A 19,687-nucleotide genomic window follows, 5' to 3' on the forward strand; every position below is an offset into this window, starting at 1 on the left:
ACGACTGAAATCCCTGTTGATGAAAAAGACCCGAGTAAGGTTTTGAGAATAGGGTCCCAGTTAGCACCAAAGTTAAAGGAAGGTCTTTCAATATTTCTGTTGGCGAACCTTGATGTATTTGCATGGAGCCATTCTGATATGGTGGGAATTCATCCAGAAATAATGTGCCACCGATTGAATATCGACCCCAAGCATAAGGGGGTTCGATAAAAATGAAGGGTCGTAAGCGGAGAGAGAGCTATAGCCTTGGCAGAGGAAGTAGAGAGGCTCCTAGACGTCGGACTAATTCGGGAATCTTTCTACCCAGAATGGCTAGCAAACCCGGTGTTGGTAAAAAAGCCCAACGGCAAATGGAGAACGTGCGTGGACTTCACCGACCTGAATAAAGCATGCCCGAAAGATAGTTTTCCCCTACCAAGAATTGATCAGTTGGTCGACGCCACGGCAGGACATGCTCTGCTTAGCTTCATGGATACATACTCCGGGTATAACCAGATCTTTATGTATGAGCCTGACCAGGAGCACACCTCTTTCATCACTGATAGAGGGCTCTACTGCTATATCGGAATGCCATTTGGTCTGATCAACGCCGATGCCACTTATCAAAGGTTAGTAAACAAAATGTTCAAGAAGCAGATTGGGAAAACTATGGAAGTGTATGTGGATGACATGCTCGTAAAATCAAAAAGGGCGGAAGATCACATCGCCGACTTAGCTGAAATGTTCCATATTCTGAGGAAATATAGGATGAAACTAAATCCATAGAAGTGCGTGTTCGGCGTAGAGTCGGGGAAATTCTTGGAATTCATGGTTAACCATCGGGGGATTGAGGCTAACCCGGCAAAAATAAAAGCCCTGCTAGACATTTAATCTCCCACCAACGTCAAACAGGTACAGAGTCTGACAGGAAGAATCGCGGCCCTAAATCGATTTATGTCAAAATCGTCGGATAGGTGCAAAGAATTCTTCAAGGCAATCAAAGGAAGAGGGAAGGATTTTCCGTGGACTCCTGACTGTGAAGAAGCTTTTCTGAAAATCAAAGAACAATTGGGAAATCCTCCAATGTTGGCCAAGCCAGAAGATGGAGAAACTTTGATTCTGTACTTGGCGGTGTCTGAATATTCCGTCAGTGCCGTATTGGTAAAGGAAGAATCAAGCCACCAGTGGCCTGTATACTATGTAAGCAAAAGGTTGTTGGACGCGAAAACCAGGTATACCAACATGGAAAAACTAGTATACACTCTTATTCTTGCGGTACGAAAGCTAAGACTGTATTTTCAGGCTCACCGAATAGAAGTTCGCACCGCTTATCCGCTTCGGCATATTCTACATAAACCCGAATCGTCAGGGAGAATGTTAAAATGGGCCGTGGAGCTAGGGCAGTTCGATTTGGAATATTGTCCTCACACGGCAATCAAAGGACAAGCATTGGCCGATTTCGTACTTGAGTTCGATGAAGAAGTTGATGATAAGGCCATAGTGCTGGCAGAACCAACCTCGCAAGAGAGTCATCAGGATGAAAAGAAGCAGGAACTCCCCCACCCTTGGTTGACATTACATGTGGACGGGGCCGTAAATAACAACGGGTCAGGTGTCGGGATTGTCTTGATCACTTTGGAGGGGCACCGCTTGATGAGTGCTATCCATTTCAAGTTTTATGCTACCAACAATGATGCTGAGTATGAAGCCTTGATCAATGGTCTGAAATTAGCTCTAGAGGTAGGGGTCGTGAATTTGATAGTTCAGAGTGATTCCGAATTAGTTGTGAACCAGGTCATGGAGGATTCCAAGCCCGGGGACCGCAGACGGAGCTATATATGAGATGTGCAAAACGCCTACTGGAAATTTTTTCAAATGCCAGACTAGAAAGTGTTCCGCGAGAAGAAAATAGTAATGCGGATGCTTTGGCCAAGATGGGTTCACAAATGGACAGCGTTCAACTTGGACAAATCCCTTTGGGAATCCAGGAAATTCCAAGTATTCCGGAGGTGGAAGTGCTTCAAATGCAAGAAATCCCACAAGAAAACTGGATGACTCCCATCCATAACTATATTCAGACAGGAGCTGTACCAGAGGACAAACTATAGGCTCGACGCCTTCGGTACCAGGCCGCAAAGTACGTTGAATATGACGGGGTACTATACAAGAGGGGATTTAACCAGCCACTGTTACGTTGTGTGGACATGGAAGAGGGAAATTATATTCTCAGAGAGGTGCGCGAAGGGATTTACGGCAATCACTCGGGGGGTGGTTCTTTAACATTAAAAGTGCTCAGACAAGGATACTACTGGCCGACTATGAGGGAAGATGCTTTTAATTTTGTTCGGGCTTGTGATCCTTGCCAGCGGTTCGCCAACTATTCCAACACCCCGACATCCACCATTACCTCATTGACAAGCCCCTGGCCTTTTTCCATGTGGGGAATTGATCTCATTGGAGAGTTACCCAAAGCAAAGGGGGGTGTGAAATACGCCGTGGTGCCTGTGGAATACTTCACCAAATGGGTAGAGGCTATGCCACTAGCCACGATCACGGCAAAGAAGATATGAGATTTTGTGTTCAATTCCATAGTATGCAGGTTTGGCATCCCCTACAAACTCATCTCAGACAATGGGAAACAATTTGATAGTAAAAAGTTAAGGAAGCTTTGTGAGGACTTAAAGATTAAAAAAGACTTCACCGCGGTTTATCATCCGCAGAGTAATGGTCAGACAGAAGCCATAAACAAAATCATAAAACATACCTTGAAGGCAAAATTAGAAGAAAAAAAGGGGATTGGCCAGAAGAAATGCCCATGGTCCTTTGGTCTTACAACACGACACCTAGGTCAACCACAGGTGAAACCCCTTTTCTGCTGACCTATGGGTATGAGGCCATGGTTCCCGTGGAGGTAGGAGCAGGATCTCTATGGAGAGATGCGTTCATCGAGGAAGATGCGGAAGTTAATCAGAGGCTCCACTTGGATCTGTTAGATGAAGCCCGGGCGAACGCTCAATTGAAGCTCGCTGCGTATCAGCAGAGGGTCGCAAGGTATTTCAATAAAAAGGTAAAATCCGTACCGTTCAAGGTTGGAGATCTCGTGTTGCGAAAGGTTATGCCTAACACTAAGATAGCTCAGCACGGGGTGCTTAGAGCTAATTGGGAAGGACCGTACAAAGTTAAAGCTATACTCTGGAAATGGACCTATCGCTTAGAAGATCTGGATGGTAAACTTATTCCTCGAGCATGGAATGCAGAACATTTGCGGAAGTATTATCAGTAGGGTGTGGTTGTGTCCCCCTTATTTTCTTATTTTGATTCTTATATAATAGGCTAGTAGCAAATAAATTCCTCCTAGCCTAAGGGGGTAGTACATGTGACTGCAAACCTTGGAACTAGCAGAAGGAAGAAATTTTTTTCAAATAATTTCCCCATAGAGCATAGTAGCCATGGAACTGGTGTAATTTACACACTAGAGCGCATTATCAATAAAAGAGAAAAGTTACTTCAAATTACTATATTTGTTTGACATGAAAATTCTCATTTGAAAAACATCAAAGGCGCGCCCTATGTTGAGGCGCGCCCTATCTGATAACTTCTGCTTCATAATCAAGATAGACATAGTAGACGAGGATGAAAGGAATAAATGCACATGGCCAGCAAAATAAGCTAAGGCAAAAGCTCCCCAAATTAAGGCGCGCCTTTGGACTAATATGTAAATTAAAATATTGCAAAGGTACTACTGGTAAGAAAACGTACATATTATTTGTAATACGGCACGCCCTCATATCTAAGCACTACAATAAGAAGGACGAGAACAACTTCGAGATCACATAAAAAGAAATCACCCACAAAGCATTATAAATAAATAAGCTCAGATACCAAAAGGCGCGCCTTGTAGCAACATCAGACATAATGAACTAACAAGATTTATGGTGATGTGAGGGCGCGCCATCATGAAAATATAAGTCATGGCCAAGGAAAACATCAAAGTACTTTAACAAACTTTTATGAGTACGAGAAAAGATAAAACTAGCGTTGAGCCATACATGCAAAAGTCAAAAAGTAGCAGAATAGTAAGTCATACAGCTTTGTATAGCATCAAAAGAGGGCTGGCTCCTCAGAAGTATTCAAAATTTAAACTAAAATAAATCAACGCGCGCCTTGAGACTGGTTTGTTGGAGGAATAACTTGAAGAGGGATAGTGGGATCAGCTTCAGGCGCGTCCTTGGGGATTTCCTCTTGTGGCGCGCCCTCACCTTCTTCGTCCTCCAACCCAAGTTCTATTCTCCTTGCCTTGATTTCAGCAGCATGCTCTTTCTTAAATTCCACCATCTCAGCAACAGTCTCCTCCCCAAACTTCTCAAAGGAGTAGTCAGGATCATTGGCCACAAAGCCAACTCTGTAGAAGTGAAAACCATTGGCAAATGCCTCATCAGATATTTCCCTCTTCTCATCAGGCCAGCCTAGTTTCTGCTGCTCCTCCAGATACTCAATCCTCAAGTTGGCTGCACCAAGCTCAGTGTGGAGAGAGGTAGCCTTTTTGTTGGCAATCTCTAGCTGACAAGTAAGATTGGCCACCTCATCCTTGAGAAAAGAGATCTCAGAGTCCTTAGCGTGCAGAAAGTCTTTGTCTTTGAGGGTATTCCTCAAAATATTGTTGTCGCCCTGCAGCCTCTCCAGGCGCGTCCCCTCTTCCAGTAGCTTGTCCACCACTCGAGTGGAGTGGATGAACAATTGGCAAGATGCCTTTATTGAAGCACGAGCGGCATCTCCCAAATCCATGGCTTGCCACTGCTCCACTTCTTCATCCGAAACATGAAGGGAACCCATGGGGCCAAGAGCATTCAAGGCAGCAGAAAAGCCAGAAGGCGCGCCCTCTGCTCTATGCCTCTTAGGCGCGCCCTGTTTCTCTGTAAGATCAATTGTGTGCCTTTTCGGAGCAGGTGCTGTTTGAGGAATGGGAGCAGAAGTTGGGATGGATGTCTGTGCTGCAGGAGCATCTTTCTTTGACTTAGGCCTAGGCTTGTCACCGGGACGCGCCCCAAAAGATTTAGGGATTCTAGGAGGGGCCATTTCTGCACAAAATATGGAACATATTAGTTAAGCATGACAGTTAAGTATGTTGAACATGGCAATAAATGAAAGCAATGGATAAAGGCAATATTGATAAACATGTATAAAATGCTATGCCTACGCTAAAAGGGCGCGCCTTGAAAGGTGGAGAGATTAAATGAACAAAAATTTATATCCAGTGTGATAATTTAAAAGCTGACAGAAGAGAAGTAGGACACGCCAATAGTAGAAGGGCGCACCGTTAGATTCTACGATTAATGAACCTGAAGGATCTTGGCCTTGTAAGGAGCCATCATCTGTCTCTTCTTCTTCTTCTTCAGCTTCTTCTTCACTGTCTAAATCAACAACGCGAGAAACAGGAGCACCCTTCCTAAATTTTACATATTTACATTTCATTCCTACTTGATCGGAAAGGATTCCTACTCGCATCAAGTTGGTCCGGGTGACTAAGGTTTTTAAGTTCCACCTGTCAGCAGCCACTCTAAGGAGGGCTTCAGCTCATTTTTTGGGCTCGCCCTTAAGAGGTTTGGCCACTGGTCTGTCTGAAAAAGTATAAGGATGAGAAAAGAAAGAAAAAACATAGATATAACGCAAGGAAAGAAACGAAAGGGCGCGCCCTTACTTGGTGACTTGTTAAATCTTATCCTTATTCTGGGAACGTCGTACAGATAAAAGTAGTTTTCCTTCCAACCTTTTTCATGGCTAAGCTTGCCTGAGGAAAAACCCTTCTTGTTGTGCTGCTTGTCCACCACCAAATAATAGTACCCATGGTCAGATTTTCTTAGATTGAAAAAATAAGCAACTTCTGCCATTGACGGTTGAGGAAAACCCAAGTCCATGTAGAGGATGAATAGAGCCAGGATAAACTTATAGCTGTTGGGAGAAAGTTGGTGTGGAGCCACGTCATACAGTTCTATCACTTCCCTAAGGTAGGGATGTAAGGGTGCGCCTATACCCAAAGATACCAGCTTGGGGCTGGTCACCATTCTGGGAATTTTAAAGTTTCTCCCATAATTGAAGATATGGGGCCGCATCATGCTTAAAGGGCACGCCTATATGCCCTCCATGTCATAAAATTCCATGAGCCATCCCAGTTGCTTATCTGAACAAGCTGAGGACAGGCCCACACAGAAAAGCTTCCCGTGCTCCTTCCTGAAACATTTCTTCACAACTTCATTGCATGGCTCGAATTCGTCCCAATCAAAGTCTAATTCACTATCAGAAACTTCCCAGTGTTGGAAGGGAATTGGAGAAGGCTCAAGAGAGGTAGAAAATAGGAAGGAGTCCTCGTCAAAGAAATTTTCTTCATCACGTAGAGGTGACACACTTACTTCAGGCGCGCCCTTGGGGACGGGAGAAGTAGGCGCGCCTTCTGTTTATTGAGGAGACGGGCTTGGGGATACAGCTTTGTAGGATACTTTGGAAGGTCCTGCACCTACGTTGATACCCCTTTCAACGCCTCTATATCTGTCGGCATTTAAACTCTCAAACCAATCGTCATCTTCTAGTTTTGTACTAATAGGGGCTGGAGACCTCTCTTTTTGGACTAGTTTCTGTTTCTCGTGTCTACGAGATAAAGGATTTTTGTCCGTGGACAAGCTGTCTGAAAAATCCGCCATTAAGAAACCCTTTAAGAATCTTGAAGAAGGCGCGCCACCCAGTACAGGAATGCGGGAGTGTGGTGAGCGTCTGGAGGCTGGGGGTCGAAGTAAGCGTTTGGGGGAGAGTAGATCCCCAAATTGGTAAGGAAATCCTTGAAAGGGTGAAAGGGTGAAAAGGCGAGGACGCGCCCTCGTCTTCCAGTTGTCAAGAAAACCAAAAGAAATTTTGAGGGCGCGCCCCATACGAAAGAATGAGATACAAAAGTGTAAAGGAAATGGGATAGATAGGTAGGGGTGTAAGAGAAGAGTACTTTCTATGATCTATGTCAGCTCCCTTCTAAGATAAGCCTTCTAACAAGGGGCGCGCCATCAAGAAAATCTTAGTCTATTAATAAGAGTCTTTTTTATTACAACAGGCACGCCCTATTCTGGTCATGAACAGATTATAAGCCAAAGATAGGGCGCGTCCTAAGTTGCTGGTGGATTCTAAAAGCACAGATGGTTATGTGCAAATTGTCAGTAACAATTGAAATTCTCAAAAACACAAATTTAGAAGTTAGACCCATTGATTTTGGATCTAAAGCAATAAAATTTGAAATTACACATATACATACACATATACATACACCATTTTATATACATTATCAAGAACAGAAATAGGAACATGACATGCAGAGTGATTTACTTAATGAAATTCAGAAATACGAGAGGCTAGTTATACCTTTTTGAATGGGAAAGAAGTTGGCTGGAAAAAATTTGGAGAATGGTAATAGAGAAGACTGGTTCCGAGTGAAACAATGTCGTTGGTTTTTGGAGCCTTTGGGAGGAGAGAGAAAGTAAGAAAAAGGGGGGGAGTAAAAGTAAAAAAAAATGACTGATTGAGACTAGTATTTATAGTAAAAGGGTGACAGCTGTCAAAACGGTCACATCAATTATGAATCCCTAAATACTGAGGATAATTGCTTCTAAATTGTTTAAACTTCTAGGACACGCCCTATTCAAGGCGCGCCTTATTATATAATCATTGAAACTTTAAAGGGAAAAATTGGAAGATCCGCCCTGATTAGGGCGCGCCCTATAATAAAAATATATATTGGAAGATTTGTTTATACGAATTTCGATAAAGATGAAGAGAAATTCCAATCCCATTTTCAATAGCATATGGAATTTGGGGGGTAGTTGTTATGCCCAAAAATTGGTATAAACAATATTCAGATTAAGATTAATAAAATGAGCAGAATCAAAGGAGAAGCGCCTGAAATCTAGGAAAAAGATAAGATTGACTTTCCATAAATAGAAGGCGCGCCCAAAGATTGCGCCCTATTGACTGAGTAGCTGATTAACAGTTGTGATTATCATGTATTGAAGACGCGCCCTCAAACATGGTAGAGGAGGCGCGCCCAATTATCGAAAAGGAGGAGATAAATTTCTTAATTGAAACCTGTTCTGTGGTGAGCCTTAGGGCGCGCCTTGGGCAAGGAAGGCTCCTTGGACGGATTGCTTGGACATGATTGCTTTAACAGACCTACACTTTGGCCTGGACAGAATTGGAGCGAGCCCTAACGATGAATAATTTAGGGCACGCCCTATGATGTAGAATGATATAGGAAGAGACCAAAGGCTGATGACATAGGGCGGCGCCAACATACAGGAATGTAAGGGCGTGCCCTTAACTTCTACTTGACATATAAATGCATCTTTGATATGCTACTTGGATGGATTCTCTGGAAGATTGAAGGAAGATGAAGAATGTTATTACTAACCTATTTGATGCAGGTACTCTATTGAAGAACTCCTTCCTGTAGCACATCTACAGGAAAGGCGGTGTCCGTGGTCAGAGACCTCCAGGGGTATGCCTGGACTGAAGGCCTCCTCCTGTAGTCAATGGGTGTCCTCATTGGGGATGTGGGGTGAAATCTGGTGTGTGCTTTGGGAGCTCTGTCTCTGTAGTCAACGGGTGTCCTCGTTGGGAGACTTTGGAGCATCCTGCACTTTGCACCAAAAATCTTGGGATCACTTGTCTTGCAATCTGGTAGGGGCTCCTTATCGGGGGACAAGGATGCGTCCAACATTTGGGGTGAACCACGGCTATACCTGCGTCCGTGGACTAGAGAAATAGCTGGTAGCGGAGGGTTATCCTTGGCCAGGGAGATGCCTCATCCGTGAAGTCTCGAAGCTGCGAACGAGCCTTGGGCCTTTGTGGTTGGGCCTCATCGGCGGACATTCCTAAAGCTAGTAGAAGACGGTTTCCAGTGGGTTTCCTACTGGGCCTCGGGATAAGAAATCTAAGTCCATTAGGTTTCTTGTTCCCCAAGAACTACGTGGGCTTGATCCCCTATAAATAGGGGTACGTAGGCACATTGTAAGGGGTCAGAAGTGAGAGCGCAAAGGAGCCACCACTAACCCTAATCAATCTCAGCCCCCAATAATCATCACCACCAAACACTGTTCATCTTTTCCGACGAATACTGTTCATCGGATTCATCGGTTACTGTTCACGTTTCCGAAGAAGAACTGCCATCACGGATCTTGTTTCCGGCTACTAACCTCAAGTTTTGTTGTTCCCAAATTCCTCCGTCAACATTGATTATTCTCATTAACCAATTAACTAATAATTAAAACGCCTTTTAATCATTAATCCTTTTTCTAAACACTTTAGAAAATAATTCTCTCACTTGATTTAATTTCCAAAAGTTAAATTCTTAATTAATAATATTAGGAACTTTTCTTAATTATTTTATAATTAATTAAATCTCATTTAATCAATTATTAAATTTGCTAAATAATTATTTATTTCACAAATAAATAATTACTAGCCATTATTAATTAATTCCTCCACCATTAAATCATTCTCTTTTATGGTGTGACCCTGTAGGTTCAATATTAAGCCGGTAGTAGAAATAAATAATAATAAAACTATTTTATCATTATATATATAAATTCTCTAATTCATTAAATATGATTAATTAATAAATTAATCATATTTATTCTACATCGTGAGGGATAATTCTCAGCATATCGCGACTATCCGGATAATACGAATTCACTGCTTAGAATACCAAGAACCTATTCAGTGAATAGTTACCATACAATCAATTCCTTCTACCCCGCAATATCCTGATTATATACAAGGCATGGAACTCGTGTCAAGCCTTTCTGATTTAATCATATGCTTTCCCATTCACTATGCTTAGTTCTAATTAATGTGAACTAGAAACTCCTTTCTAATTCCATTCACTCTGACCAGAGATTCCTGAACTAGCATAAGTGGATCATCATAGAACATTCTCTTCCTTCACTGGAAGGGGTAGATCCTTTATTGATCATTCACTATCTTCGTGTACAAATTCCTACACCCAGAAGATCCCTTATTATTGTCCCTGGAGACTAAGAACTAAACCAAAGTATAGTTCGGTGTACAAAGATGACTATGATGACCTCAAGTCTAAGGACACTTGTATAACTATCACTTTGTGAACAACTGCTGACACGTGAGTGAACTCCATCAGTTGTTCAGCTGTGCGAGTCATGTTCAGTGAACTTATTCTATAATAAGCACCTACATACTAGCTATAGTGTCATCACACAAATGCCTATGAGAATAGACATCCTTCATAATGAAGCAAACATAGTATGTACCGATCTTTGCGGATTACTAATTACCAATTAGTAATCCAACGACCAGGAACTATTTAAGTTCAGAGTTATCATCTTTTAGGTCTCATTATTATGATCTCATCATAATCCATAAAAAGCTTTATTCTAAACTATGATATATCTTATTTAAACACTTAAATAGATAAAGCCCGTAATAAAAAACAAAACAAGTCTTTTATTAATATAATTGAAATCAAATAAATTACATAAAAGTTATTCCTAAATCATCATACATGATTGGACTTAGGACACATCTCTTTCAACAAGAAGATGGTCATAATACATTTTGAAGGCTATAAGAGATCTATTTAGAATCTCTGGTACAAAGACTTCTCAGTATATACCAATGATTACTGAAGGTGATGGAAGAGAAATTCCTATGCTGAAGAATTCTGCTAAGGTGGAAGTTATTCTAAAAGGAAAATGCTTATGTTATAATGAAAACTCTTCACATCCTAGAGTTATCAAACTTGGTGATGGACTTGAAAGAACATCAATTCAAGCTCTCAGAACAGCCATTTATCAAATTGGTGATAGTAAAGCTGAAGAACTGATGCAGGTCAAAGCACAGTTAGTTGAATTTCTGAGAAAAGCTGCAGACAAGCTGGTAAGAGATTTTGTTAAGAATTAATATGGATTCAGATTGATCCAGTGAAGTTGGTAAAGCTACAAGGACTGTAAGTTATAGTTAATAGTCTTATTAAACTCTCATTACATTTGAATTTAAATGTTTTTGATATCATCAAATCTATTAACTTGTATATTTTTGCACAATTTACAAGTTGGAGGAGATTGTGAGATATATTTGAGATGTCATGCCTAATATGTTTCATGTTTAGTTTTCAGATCTTAACAAATAGGAAATATCAGTACTTACTGGAATTCAGAACTTAAGGATATCAAAACTTAGATTATCAGAAAAAAAATAGCAGAAGATGGATATCAGAACTTAAGTACGGGAGGACTAACAGTTAAGGAAGGAAGTTGATTTACAGGAAAGAAGATCAAGACTAATACAAAAGAAGATATGCATGGAAAGAGTTAGAAGATAAGAAAACTTGTATAAGATATCTGATTGATATTTTTTAGGAGACATAATTATATTCCATATCAATTAGAAGTTATCTTGTAACTGTGTACTATATAAACACAGACATAGGTTTACACTATATGTGTTATCATTATCGAGAAGATCATACATTGTAACCTAGCAGCTCTCGTGATATTTGTTCATCATTGAGAGAGAACCGTACCATTATAACAGAGTTTATTATATCGAATATATATGTTTACTGTTACTTGTGTTCAAAATCAATTTGAGTGTATTCTACACTGTATTCAACCCCCTTCTACAGTGTTGTGTGACCTAACAAACTCCACTCTTTCCTAAGACCTAGCCTCCTAATTTCACTTAACTTAGTGGTAGGAAGTGCATAACCAATAAAATTAAGCAAGTTAACTAAATCAGCAAATAGAATTAAGCAAGTTGACTACTGATGACATTGTTAAATCAAGGAAAATTGCAGAAAGAAATAGGGTTTTGTCTTGAGGAAGAAGGGAGTAGTTAATTGCAATAGAGAAAAATAAAAGCTAAAATAAACTTGAAGTAAGGCTTTTATATATTCTCAGATAAAATGGGATAAAAATTAAAGGTAAAAATTAAAGACCCAATGAGAATTGCCCAAAATAGCCGTTTAAAAGTAAAATAAAATGTCAAAATTCTGTCAATTATCCGTCGTGATATACTTACAGACTGTAAGTAAATCCGATGGATAATGTTCAGAATTTTAAAGGCTAAAATGTAGACAATTCGACGGATGAGAATAAAACAATTATCCGTCGGGTTTTAAAATAATCCATAAAAGTAATTGATTTTTACCAAGCTATTCTATTTCGACGGATGATTAAATTCGATGGATAAGGAACATCCGTCGAGATGTAAAATTTGATTTAGCCAAATTTTCATCCAAAATAGAAAAATTAATTAAATATCTGGATGCATTTCAACTTGTAAAATTATCACAAATAATTTAAGAATAATTAAGCATACCTAACTCACTTACCAACCTAGTGAAGGTAGATTCATCAAGTGGCTTGGTAAAGATATCTGCAAGTTGCTTCTCACTTGGAACAAAATGAAGTTCCACAGTACCACTCATTACATGTTCCCTAATGAAGTGATACTTGATGTCTATGTGCTTTGTTCTTGAATGTTGTACTAGATTTTTAGTAATGGCAATTGCACTTGTGTTATCACAGAAAATAGGAATTTTGTCCACTTGCAGACCATAGTCCAACAATTGGTTTTTCATCCATAGAATTTGTGCACAGCAACTGCCAGCAACAATATATTCAGCCTCAGCTGTAGAAGTAGAGACTGAATTTTGCTTCTTACTGAACCAGGATACTAGCTTATTTTCTAGAAATTGACAGGTTCCTGTAGTGCTTTTTGTATCAATCTTGCACCCTACATAGTCTGCATCTGAATAACCAGTTAGATCAAAACCAAAATCTCTAGGGTATCAAATGCAAAGTTTTGATGTTCCCTTGAGATATCTGAAAATTCTCTTTATAGCTATTAAATGAAATTCTCTAGGATCAGCCTGAAATCTAGCACAAAGACAAGTAGCAAACATTATATCTGGCCTACTAGCTGTTAAGTACAAAAGTGAGCCAACCATGCCTCTATAGCTTGAAATATCCACAGACTTTTCAGGAGTTTTTAATTCAAGTTTAGTTGCAGTGGACATGGGAGTTTTTGCAGATGTGCACTCCATTAGATCAAACTTCTTTAAAAGATCATAAATATATTTGGTTTGACTAATGAATATTTCATCACTAACTTGCTTAACTTGTAAACCAAGAAAGTAAGTTAGTTCTCCCATCATGCTCATTTCATACTTACTTTGCATTAATTTGGCAAACTTTTTGCAAAGGTTTTCATCTGTAGAGCCAAATATAATATCATCTACATAAATTTGAAGAAGTATGCTAGAGCCATTAACATTTCTAAAGAATAAAGTTTTGTCAACAGTACCTCTCGTGAAGTGATTTTCTAAGAGAAACTTTGATAAAGTATCATACCAGGCTCTAGGTGCTTGCTTCAATCCATAAAGTGCTTTCAAAGACATATTCTGTAAAATTTGGATCTTCAAAACCAGGAGGCTGACTGACATAAACTTCCTCCTCCAAATCTCCATTCCGAAAGGCACTTTTGATATCCATTTGATAGACTTTGAAATTGGCATGGGCTGCATGGGCTGCATGGGTTGTAAGGCATATGTCATAGTCTATTTGTTTATTCGAGGATTTAACTCAACTCAAATAAGAATGTAACAAGTAAATAGTGGATCTACCGTCAAAGAGATCTCACAAAGTAACATCTGTCAAAGGATTCAAAAACAAGGTTCATCTACAGACTTGAGAAATTAATTCACTGGAAGAAGTTCAAGAAATTGATCAAGCCTCAGTGATACAAATCAAGATTGTGGATTTAATCAAGTGATAGAGATCACGCCAGGGTATCAGATAATTACAGGGATTTAATCTGAAGAAAATCAAGTATCAAAGTCAAGACATGAAGAAACGTCACGGAAGTTAGTCACTCATGAACCAGACAGTACATCGAGTGTCAACATTGAAGTGGTGGAATTGATTCATAATTGACAGTGATTATCAGAAGATTTTCATAAGAATGGTTGCTGTTGAAGAGTAGTATTAATTCTCTATTAATTAATTAAGTCATATAATTTAATTAAGAAAATAAATTAAATCTGCAAAGATTAATTTATTGATTAATTGAATTAATTGATTAATTAATTCTGAATTAATATTAAGAATTTTCAGAATTATAATTGAATTAAAATCAGTTTTAATTCAGCAAGACAATTATTTTGAACTGGTATGACAATCAATTGTCATACCGAAAGTCATACTAGTTCATTCAATAGTCTTGTCGAAAGTCATACTAGTTCATTCGATTGTCATACCGAAAGTTCTACCAGGAGGAGGATTGTCTTGCCAGTTCCGTTTGATTGTCATGCTAGTTCAGGAGATAGTCATACCGATTGTCTTCCTAGTACAAGTGATTGTCATGCCGATTGTCATGCCAGTTCATTTCAGTTATGTTGATTAATACTTAAAGACAGAAGCAACAGACTCTCAACAATTATCCAAAAACACACTCAAGAACAGAAGCAGCAGCCGAGCACAATATTTCATTTTCATCTGCTAAATTCAAGATCACAATTTCTAGTAATTAAAGTTAAATCCAAACAACTAGAAATCATTCTCTTGTTCTTGTGTAACTATCTAGCGGATCAAAATCCCTATAACTTAATCTCAAATTACGTTTAACATTTGATTCTTTTTATTGCAAAAATAGAAAAAGTTCATGTCGAATTTATTCTAGATTTGTGATAATTAATTTGAGATTAATCCCTTGTAATTGATACAGTTGTTGTAACACCTTTCAAGTTTAATAATATTTTTATTTAACTTGAATTTTGTTTCAATTTTTATTCCGCAATAAATTCGATTATACGGTATAGTTTGTATTCAACCCCCCCCCCCTTCTACAAACACATTGGGACCTAATTGGTATCAAAGCCTTCTGATTAACGAACAAAACAAGATCCTAGACTTTTGTGATTTTTCAACTCCTTGAATTTTTATTTATTCATAATGACTTCCCAAAAAGTTGGAACCGTTAAAATTCCACTATTTGATAAAGAAAATTATATCATGTGGAAGAAGAAGATGCTCTTGTTTTTATAAGTTGCAAATCCCAAATATCTGAACTTGTTAAAGAAGGGTCCAAAAACTCCGATGGTTATTGAACCAGAGGTGATAGTAGATGATGTTGTGATTACCAAAGCTAGAACCTATCCAAAAGAACCTGAGGATTTTTCTCCTTCTGAAAAAGAAGAAGCCTCCTTGGATGCCAGCCTTCAGTTAATTTTAGTTAATTCCCTCGATCCCTTGATGAACAGACATGTGATGAACTGTAAAAATTTCAAACACATTTGGGAAACTATTGAGGTGATTAATGAAGGTACAGAGGAAGTTAGGGAGAACAAGTTGGAGATCCTAACCTCTGAGTATGAACATTTTAAATCCAATCCAGGAGAAGGAATTACTGAAGTGTTTGAGAGGTACAATGCATTGATCAACAACCTGAACATAAATGGAAAATATTATTCAATCAGGGAGGTCAACAAAAAGTTCCTTTTAACACTGCCACATCATCTTGAACATAGAATCACTGTCATAAGAGAAGCTAGAGATCTGAGTGAGATTTCTTTAGATTGACTCTATGGTGTGTTAAAAACCTATGAGTTGGAGCAGATTTAGCAGAAGGAAGTCTACGGGAAAGATAGAATGGTCAGCACATCTACTGCTCTTGTAGCTGAAGGTCAATAACAACAACAATCTCAATAGCCGAAGAGAATGGTACAGTTTTCCAAGGCTGAGGAAAATGTGTTAGTAGCAGAATATGATCCTCCTACTACAAATCAATCCAGTGATGATTTTTATTCCTTGGAAGAGCTGGAGCAATTGGAAGATGAGTCAATGGCCCAGATTGTCAAGAGATTCTCCAATGTCAGATTCAAGAGAAATCCCAAGTTGAAGTACAAGTCCAACTATAACAGATTCCAGACAGGTGGATCTTCATCCTCTAACACCAGTAGTAGTGGATACAAAATAGGGATGGTTGATCGGAGCACCATTAGATGCTATAACTGTAATGAGTTGGGACACTTTGCCACAGAATGCAGGAAGCCAAAGCAAGTAAGGAAGAACTCTTATGATTCAAATCAGAAGAGTAACTCTTAAAGGGCTTACCTGGCAAAGGGAAGAAGCTGGGATGATACTGATAGTGAAGATGAAGAAGATGAGAATCTTGCTCTTATGGCTATTGATGGAAAAGCTTCATCGTCAAGAAAAGAGGTAAAATTTACTGATGCTGAATTAGTTTATCATCTAGGAGGTTCCTTAGATTGTGCTCATTGTGATAATGAGTTGTTAAGTCAGCAGATTAAAGACCTTGAGAAAGAGGTCAATGAATTAAGACTTGTGCACATTAATCAAGACAAGTTGAAAGAACAAGTATCTTTTCTAGAGAATAGAGTTAACTGTTATAGACAACTCGAAACTATTCTTAAAGACAAGATCACCGGTCTTGAGACTAAGGTTAGAGCCTACTTCAATTCTTGTTCGAAGGCTAAAGAGTTCTACAGTAAGCAAGCTGTTAATCAAACATCTGGAATAGGTTATGATTACAATGCTGCTATTGGAGAATTAGGCATAAACTCCCCTCCTCATGTCTGTGCTAAAGGTAGGGAAGTACCACATGTGCTTAAGGGTGTTGATAAACCCCTCTATAAAAGATCAATTGCTGAACCATTTGATACGACCTCCTCTATTATTCAAGAAGAAATGTGTACTGAAGATCTTGCTAATGAGAAGGTTGTTTCCAAGTCAAGTGTGTCGAAAGTTCCAGTCAAAGTTGTGAAAACAACTGAGACTAACTCAGACACACATGAATTGGATAACAAAACTGCCATGTCTACCATGCATAATTTTCCTATTGTTAATCCCTCTCATAAAGCATGTGGTGTTGCTAATTGTATGTCTTGTGCTTTTAATTTGATGTATGCTTATTTTAATGGTAAGCATGTTTCTAGTGATAAGACTACTCCTCGTCATCATGTGAATAATAGGAAGCATGATAGGTCTAAGACTTCTAGTCCTTCTAAGGCTAGAAAGGAGACATTTGTGCTTAAGCCTAAACAGAGATTTGTTAAGGCTGTTTACAAGGTCAAATTTTCAGTCATTGAGAAAGTTGAGACCATTAAAGTTAAGAATGTTGTTTTGCCTGACAAAGGTCAATTCTACAAGTATGCCGGGCCCAACCAAGTTTGGGTTCCGAAGAAGGTCTAATCCATTTGAAGTGCAGGGCAGTAAATAGGTGGAACCGGTAGTGTGGATTCTTGACAGTGGATCGTCAAGACATATGACCAGAGATAGAGCCCTGCTATCAAATGTGGTTGAGAAAGCTGGCCCACTGGTTACCTTTGGAGATAACAACAAAGGTTTATTTGAGGGATATGGCTATTTGCAAGCTGGAAATGTTATCATTATAAATTTGTATATTATGCTAGGTTATTATCAGGAAGCAGTATCTAACATATAGCACCAGTGATGAGACTTGAGAATATTACAACATATCAGGCACCTGATGCACATTACACTTAGAATTGGACTCTAGTAAGATGTGTACAAGTGTACTCCTGGTTGGTGAGTCAAAAGAGGAAGTCAGTGCACCACAGTTCATGGACTTTGCAGCTGCAGATCTATTGGACTATGCAATCTCTTCTTCACAATCTCACTTCAGGTTGATATGAACTAGTGTATTACTCAAGCAATCGTTAAGGACATGGTATGACACTCTAACTGAAGTTACAGTTTAATATGAACTAGTAGAGTCGTCATATTAATAACTCTCTTATCACTAGGCACAAACATATTATTTTATATGTGCAGTGATATATTGATAATGTTATCATTGAACTCAAACTTCTTTCAACATTTGTGATTTCTTATTTCATTTAAAATCTTTTGAAATCACTATTGTACATCATTTCTCTCAAAAGATTAAATGTATAATTTTCATTCATTATATATCTTAAGTACATTTTATCTCTCTATAGTGCCATATGTTCTGTGATACAAGTTCAGTCTCCAATGACTTTCTTTCATTGACAGTCATGAGGTTGAAAACCCACAACATCTATCCCAGACTGTAAAGACAAATACAAAAACAGAACCAACCAACACTCTCTTACCACTAAAATGAAGTATGAATAAGTGTGAGGGAGATAGTGCCTTTATGCACCACATAAGAAAGGTTCTGAAGTCAACCCAGTAGCTCTGTCTCCTACATAGATGAGTAGTATTTAAACCGAGACAACTGCTAGCCCCCATACATCTTCTCAAAAAGATGTATTGGCTGAAAAGGCACAAAAACAGTTACTAAATTCATCCTCTCAACAGGGTGCGTCTATTGAAATTTGTCTGTCGGCCAGGGTATCCGATGTAGTGTCACCACTTCACACATAAACAATTCTTGATGCACAAGGAAAGGTTACACACACAAAGGATGAGTTGATGGAAATAAGAGTTTCGAATATTTTAAGGTCAGATTCGATTGATCAAGGTTCTTTAATGGACCAATTGCCTTTACAGGTGTTAGGAGAGGATACTGATCCAAAAGCCATATGTCAGTGGTCAGTGTCTACCTCCCCAGGCTTAAATCCCCTGGATGTATTTACGGATAGTGGATCTGACATAGGCGCAGATCGGCAACTTGTTGACAATAATTCAGATATTACCTGATGAGTCACAGGGAAATGTCTTCACAGACATTAGAAGGGAACTTTGATCTTTATGCTAAATTCGTTGGATCATTGTTTACCTTCCCAGAATTCAAATCTGGAACCCTAAAAGGGAAACTAGCAACTTTTAGATTATGACTCAGATTCATCTGACGAGTTTAACAAGGATGGGGATTTGTGAACTCCCATTGCACCACCTGTGACCTCCTTAAGGATGGCTAAGGTGATTTTCCTTGCAGGTACAGCTGGATTTTGGAGCTATGAGAGGAGTGATACACCTGTGAGAATGAGTGTAAACACGAGTGGAGAGAAGAGTGAAACACATGTGAGGTACACTAAACAGAATCACACACTCACAGTGAGGAAGAAAGGGAAACTACTTGTTATTTCTTTTCCAACCAAGTGGAATATGAGAACTCCTTCAGACAACGGCATACATTCTTTCTCTAAGGGAGAGATAAAAGCTTAAGTAATAGTTTGGAGGATTCCTCAACTAAGGGGGAGAAATGGTAGGGAGGAAGAAAAAGATCCTACATATGTACACTACACCACACCATTATTATTTTTAACTACGGATCCTACTGTACGGGAGAGGTGGTAAACACAAGGTGATTTCCTAGTAAGGGAAGAAGCTGTTTTCCAAAAGGGGAGTACCATTGGTTTTTATCTGCGGATCCTATTGTACGGGAGATGTGGTAAACGAAGATGATCTTCTTTAAGCAGTTGATTCTCATAGGGGGAGAAGCAAGAGAGATATATGCTTCTCAAGGAAATGTGGATGTACAAAAGAAGATGAAACTACTTGAAGATATGTTCAGTCTAGAGGAACATCTATTTGGAATCTGGAAAACATTAAATTTAATCCAGAACTTTTCTGCTATTTACTTTGCATTACTGTTTACATCTTTTTCTTATTTGTTAGTTGAGTTATCCTCTAGGTATTTGTTGTTATTGTCTAACAAACAAATAGGGGAGATT

The 19,687-nt window shown here is 39.0% G+C and overlaps 2 protein-coding genes across 2 annotated transcripts; both read left to right on the forward strand.

The window, feature by feature from the left end:
• The first annotated feature begins 933 nt into the window (after nucleotides 1–933).
• Nucleotides 934–1,821, forward strand: LOC141659797 (uncharacterized). Its single transcript, XM_074466724.1, has one exon. It carries the CDS (start codon nucleotides 934–936, stop codon nucleotides 1,819–1,821), a length of 888 nt encoding a protein of 295 aa, XP_074322825.1.
• A 967-nt stretch (nucleotides 1,822–2,788) lies between these two features.
• On the forward strand, nucleotides 2,789–3,262 carry LOC141659798 (uncharacterized). Its single transcript, XM_074466725.1, has one exon. It carries the CDS (start codon nucleotides 2,789–2,791, stop codon nucleotides 3,260–3,262), a length of 474 nt encoding a protein of 157 aa, XP_074322826.1.
• The last annotated feature ends 16,425 nt before the right edge of the window (nucleotides 3,263–19,687 follow it).

Source organism: Apium graveolens, chromosome 5, assembly GCF_009905375.1.
Source record: "Apium graveolens cultivar Ventura chromosome 5, ASM990537v1, whole genome shotgun sequence".
Classification (NCBI taxonomy): Eukaryota; Viridiplantae; Streptophyta; class Magnoliopsida; order Apiales; family Apiaceae; genus Apium; species Apium graveolens.

Bases quoted from the DNA above. Each gene is read 5' to 3' on its own strand.
- LOC141659797 (XM_074466724.1), top strand. From the start codon at position 934: ATGTCAAAATCGTCGGATAGGTGCAAAGAATTCTTCAAGGCAATCAAA.
- LOC141659798 (XM_074466725.1), top strand. From the start codon at position 2,789: ATGCCCATGGTCCTTTGGTCTTACAACACGACACCTAGGTCAACCACA.